This window comes from Brassica oleracea, chromosome C7 (assembly GCF_000695525.1).
Source record: "Brassica oleracea var. oleracea cultivar TO1000 chromosome C7, BOL, whole genome shotgun sequence".
NCBI lineage: Eukaryota > Viridiplantae > Streptophyta > Magnoliopsida > Brassicales > Brassicaceae > Brassica > Brassica oleracea.
In genome coordinates this window covers 44,957,579-44,962,692 of record NC_027754.1, presented here as the reverse complement: position 1 = coordinate 44,962,692, position 5,114 = coordinate 44,957,579, and the positions used below count along the sequence as shown (strand labels likewise).

Sequence of the window (5,114 nt, the reverse complement as noted above, 5' to 3'; positions counted from 1 at the left end):
CGAATAGTATAGCAACGAAACTGGTTGATCACTATGCATCTCGGTAAAAGGGACAATTGAAGTGCAACCATGTCCACGTGGTTAATGCATGTTAATAGTCTAATATTGATCAATCTTTTTCAGAAAATATTGATAAATATCATATTGTTGATATATTATTGTGTTGTATTGCGTGGCTGCTCGATGACAAAACTGATGCATAAATTTGTGATTTAACAGTGGAAGACAAATGATATGTTTGACAAACAAAAGGAAAAAAAGTTAAAGTAATAAATTGACATCTTAAAACTTGTGGCTCAGATTACACAATATGAATTTAGGCGTCACATGGTTTCTATTCAGTCTATACCTCGAATATTATATAGTATTTTATTACTTTTTTGTTACCACGAAAAAATATACTCCATATTACTCGTTCTTCAAACTTTAAATTACCTCTTAAATGATCGCAGCCAATAGTTCAAACAGTTTTACTCATTTATCGACTGGTACACTTGGTTGGGGCCGTTGCGATAAATACTTAAATGGATCATCTCGCATTATGTATGTTGTATTAAATGTTTTCATATACAGTTCCATACTGTTATTAAAAATATTTTTGGAGACGTGAATTGGGTGCATTTAGTGTAACAACACAGAAATCAATGAAATAAATAATTGTCACCATACCGCTCCAGATGTGTCATGCTCATCGTGCAGACCATCTCCCATGATTTATCTTAATTTTCACTCAAAAATGGAATAACTTTATAATAAAATTATGATATATTTCAACTATATTCTATTTTATAGTAAAAATTAAAGTAATAAACAAAAAAAATAACTTACTTTATATATAGAATAAACTCATTTAATAAGATATCATTATAATATTTTTACTCTAAACTCTATTTTAAAATGAAAAATATAATAGAGTTAAAGATGCGCTAAGGTGTAGTTACATCCTCGGACCAGTTCAATATTGTTGCCCATCTCCTCGAGTCGAATAAATCATTATTGCCCACCTATTTTTGTTAGGTGTTTGAGTTTTAGATAACTAATCTTCAGTTCTTAGTTACAATTTTGAATAGTTATTATTGAATATAGGGTGTGATTGGTAATTTTTGTAGCAATTCGTAAAATATAAAAGGTGAAACTGAGAGGAAACAAATAAATGAGATAGAAAAAAACAGAGGACAAAAAATTACTCTGATAAAAAGTGGTGGTATAATAAGTGTGCGATTTCTTTTGTTTAAATAGTAATCAAAGTAAATGTAGAGTAAATGAATTTCACCTTATTAGCAATTGTTCAGTAAATAAGAGTAATAAATGTTTTAGCTATGTTAGTTGCGCCAGAAAACTTTTCAATCACACCCATAGTATTGCACCGGTTAATACTTAACTACAAATAACTGAAATTTGAAAGATAAATGTGTGCTAAATAATGAGCAAATTTCCCCATCAAACTAGCTAGTATTGGACAAAAGGTACGGCTGCCAAATATGTGGATGTCGGGTAAATATCTAAGCCAGTAGAAATCCAAAGAGAAATAATCGATATAAGTTTTTTGTGTCTGCCTTTTGATTGGACTGCATTTGCAAGTTGATAGGAAGAAGAATTGACGTTTAAAGAAAAATTTTATACAATTTCAGCCAGTAAGAGCGGACCACAACACGAGATACCTTGGTCCGTACATACGGTTCGGATACTATGAAAACGAAGGCATGGTGTGTGGAGTGTACATCTTCCACTATCTTCCAATCAATAATAGTTGTTCATTGAATCTTATGACTTATGAGCTACACGTTTTAGATATTTGAGAACAGTCTTCTTCGTTAGATCTAGGAAAATATATCTGTCACAATCTGAGCCTCGTAACTATGTCATAACCAGAGAGAACATAAGACTAACTCATAACCAGGTTTATAGATATAAACATCACAAACTCTTTTATATTTCAACAAAACTGTTCAATAGTAATTGTTAAAAGCAAATAGAGAGGAACAAAAAAAGGATAAAATATAAAACGTTTATGACTTTATGTTAATGAAAAAAGAAAAGAAAGAAGAAAGGATATATGAGAGGTCGATTTGTGTTTAGGGGGATATGGAATTGCTTCCAGTTTTAGCAAAGAAACATAAAATGTTTGCTACTTTAATGTCTTTAAAACGTTATTCCATATCTTCTCCAACATGTCTACTTCGTCCCGACACATTTCTTATACTCCATTCTCCTTTTTTTTTACATTTCTCTTTTTGTCAAACCCTTTCTCAAAATTGGTACTCAATAACATTATGAAAAGCTTCGAGAGTATGTATGACATTTTAAAATATAACATATTTTAGGTAAAACAAATAAAATAAAAACTATTTAATAATTAACTATAATAATCATAAAAGACTAGGTCTAGGTAATCACCATAGAGAAAGTCGCATTTAGAGAGAGAAAAAAAGTAAATCAATTTCTGATTTCGGCTTCCAGCCGATGACAGTGGACTCCTTAAGTCACGTCATCGGTCCGGATTTGTTTGTTTGTTTTTGTGGTTTTATATTTGGTTTTATCCTCTTGTTTGATCTCGTTTCGGCATCGATGGTTTCGTTCTCGTTTGGAGCTGCATGTTCGGTGTTCTGTTCCAGTATTACACCTACCGTGGGGTGGATGACTGGCTTTTAACTCTGGGGCCGTGCCGTTCCTTCTTCGGCGGTGGTCGCTGGCTATCGTATTCTCGGAAGTGCTCGAGCGGTGTGATGTTTTCGTTTTCGTGTTTGGTGACCTGAGTTTGGATGAAATCTCGATTCTAATCGATGAAGCTCTTCAAAGCTCAGTTGTTTGCGTGGTGACTGCTGAATCTCCTAAACCTTCAATAACCGTTGGGGGTGGTTTTTCGGTGGATGTGGTCAAGTTCCCGGTTGTTTTCCGGTGGTCAAATGATTTGGTTTGTTCAGGTTTGTCGATGAAGACGGTGGAAGCTCGTGTTCCAGTATGATGTCGGTGGTGTGCCGTTTAGAGGTTCTGGCGGCGAGATCAAGCCGAAAGAGATGGTGACGTTTCAACCCTTAACCACATGCCTTTTTTGTGTGTGTAACACGTGGTGTTACGAGTGGCTGAGAGTGGATTACTTTTGGACTTTGAAATATTTGAAGGCTTGGTTGGTTTTGTTGTTCCTGTATGTTTTACAGATCGGTCTTTTGGACCTTGTATTTACGTAGTATCTATTTGGCCTTTGAGTCTTTATAAATTATGATGGCAAAAAAAAAAAGTTTAAAACAATACTTTATATCGAAGTTAATACACAACATCAAAGACTAAATACAATTAATTAATTTATTGTTCCCCCAAAACAAGGTTGAATTAACTAAGACATTCAGCGTATCAAAAACTCGACCGACCTCAGAAGGCAACTAGATTTCCGACTGAATATAATAAATCCTAAATAACCATTACGCTCACATGTCGGTCACTTTAACTTCCCCAAGGTCATGCTAAGAAAAGTCCACATCATGAAAAGTCCAACTAAGTCTATTCGTGGAGAAGTCACAAGCCTCTGTTACATAAGTCTAACTCACAGCCTTGTAACTTTAATCTAATCAATTAGCTTTTTAACTGCAGTTAGTCTTAGGCAGATAGTCTTAACTACAGTTAAAATATTTAACCAAACCATGGTTAACCATTTTACTACATAAAGCTCTGCAGGTGAATGACGACCAAACAGCAACAAAAACAAAACTCTTTCGCCTCCGACAAAACATGATCATTGGAGAAACTCGCCGCACGTACCCAACGGTGGAGATACCTACATGGCCCGTCTCCGAAGATTTCACAAAGTCGGAGCTTTTCTCTCCGGCGATGAGCAGCCCGGACTGCAGCATGCTCGAAGCTTTAGCTGCGTTGCAACGTTATCTCCCGTCAAACGAACCGGATACGGATCTATTCGGTCCGGACTCTCCCGTCGACGCTTACTCCTGCGACCATTTCCGCATGTACGACTTCAAAGTCAGGAGGTGCGCTCGTGGCCGGAGCCACGACTGGACGGAGTGTCCGTACGCTCATCCCGGAGAAAAGGCTCGCCGGAGAGATCCGACGAAGTACAACTACTCCGGGACGGCTTGTCCCGATTTTCGAAAAGGCGGTTGCAAGAAAGGGGACTCGTGCGAGTTTGCTCACGGAGTTTTCGAGTGCTGGCTTCATCCCGCTCGTTACCGTACTCAGCCGTGCAAAGACGGAGGTAACTGCCGCCGGAGAGTTTGTTTCTTTGCTCACTCGCCTGATCAGCTTAGGTGTCTCCATAACCGGAGCCCCGACCAGGTTGATTCCTTTGACGTATCGTCTCCGGTTCGTAGAGCGTTTCAGCTCTCGGTTTCTTCTGTTTCTAGCTCGCCGCCGATGAGCCCGAGGGCTGACTCGGAGACTCAGTCACTGAGTCACTCTGTCGTGTCGTCGTTTAGGAACTTGCAGTTTGAGAAGGTGAAGTCATTTCCTTCGTCTTATAATAATCCGTTAAGATGCTACCAATCCGGATTCGGGTCGCCAAGAGGATCCATATTGGGTCATGGGTTTCAGAGTCTTCCTACAACCCCGATCCGACCCGGAAGTATGGATATTTGGGATAATGGTTTAGAGGAAGAGCCTGCTATGGAGCGGGTCGTGGAGTCGGGTCGTGAGCTACGTGCAAAAATGTTTGAGAAGCTGAGCAAGGATAATTGCATGGATCGGGTTGAACCGGATCAGGATCAGAACTCGGGTGAAGCTCCTGATGTCGGGTGGGTATCTGAGCTGTTGATGTAAGAGAAAAAAAGCCCGACCCGTACCTGGATATCAAAAATCTGATTGATAAGGCAGGAGATCTAAAGGGTGTTCATATTATTATTTACTAATTTCGTTTTATCGGTAATAATAATTAAATATGGATTTTTGTGGAGGATTTTGAGAAGACTAAGTAATCTCTCGTTGTATAGATGTGCCTAAGGTTTAAAAAAATTTAATTATTGATTAGTAATATATCTATTATTATAAGTATCGTATCGTTTTTGTCAACATTTCATTTTTTTGGAAATGTAGTTAGTTACACAATAACTAACTAGTTGTAAGTTGTAACAGGCAATTTCATAATTTTGATTGTTAAACCTGGTCTTCTA

The 5,114-nt window shown here is 37.6% G+C and overlaps 1 protein-coding gene across 1 annotated transcript; it reads left to right on the top strand.

Annotated features, from left to right (window-relative positions):
• Positions 1 to 3,689: 3,689 nt before the first annotated feature.
• LOC106303811 (zinc finger CCCH domain-containing protein 49) lies at positions 3,690 to 4,900 on the top strand. The gene has a single exon (XM_013740137.1). It carries the CDS (start codon positions 3,727 to 3,729, stop codon positions 4,762 to 4,764), a length of 1,038 nt encoding a protein of 345 aa, XP_013595591.1. The 5' UTR covers positions 3,690 to 3,726; the 3' UTR covers positions 4,765 to 4,900.
• Positions 4,901 to 5,114: the final 214 nt, after the last annotated feature.

Coding starts and splice junctions, on each gene's coding strand:
- LOC106303811 (XM_013740137.1), top strand. CDS start 3,727: ATGATCATTGGAGAAACTCGCCGCACGTACCCAACGGTGGAGATACCT.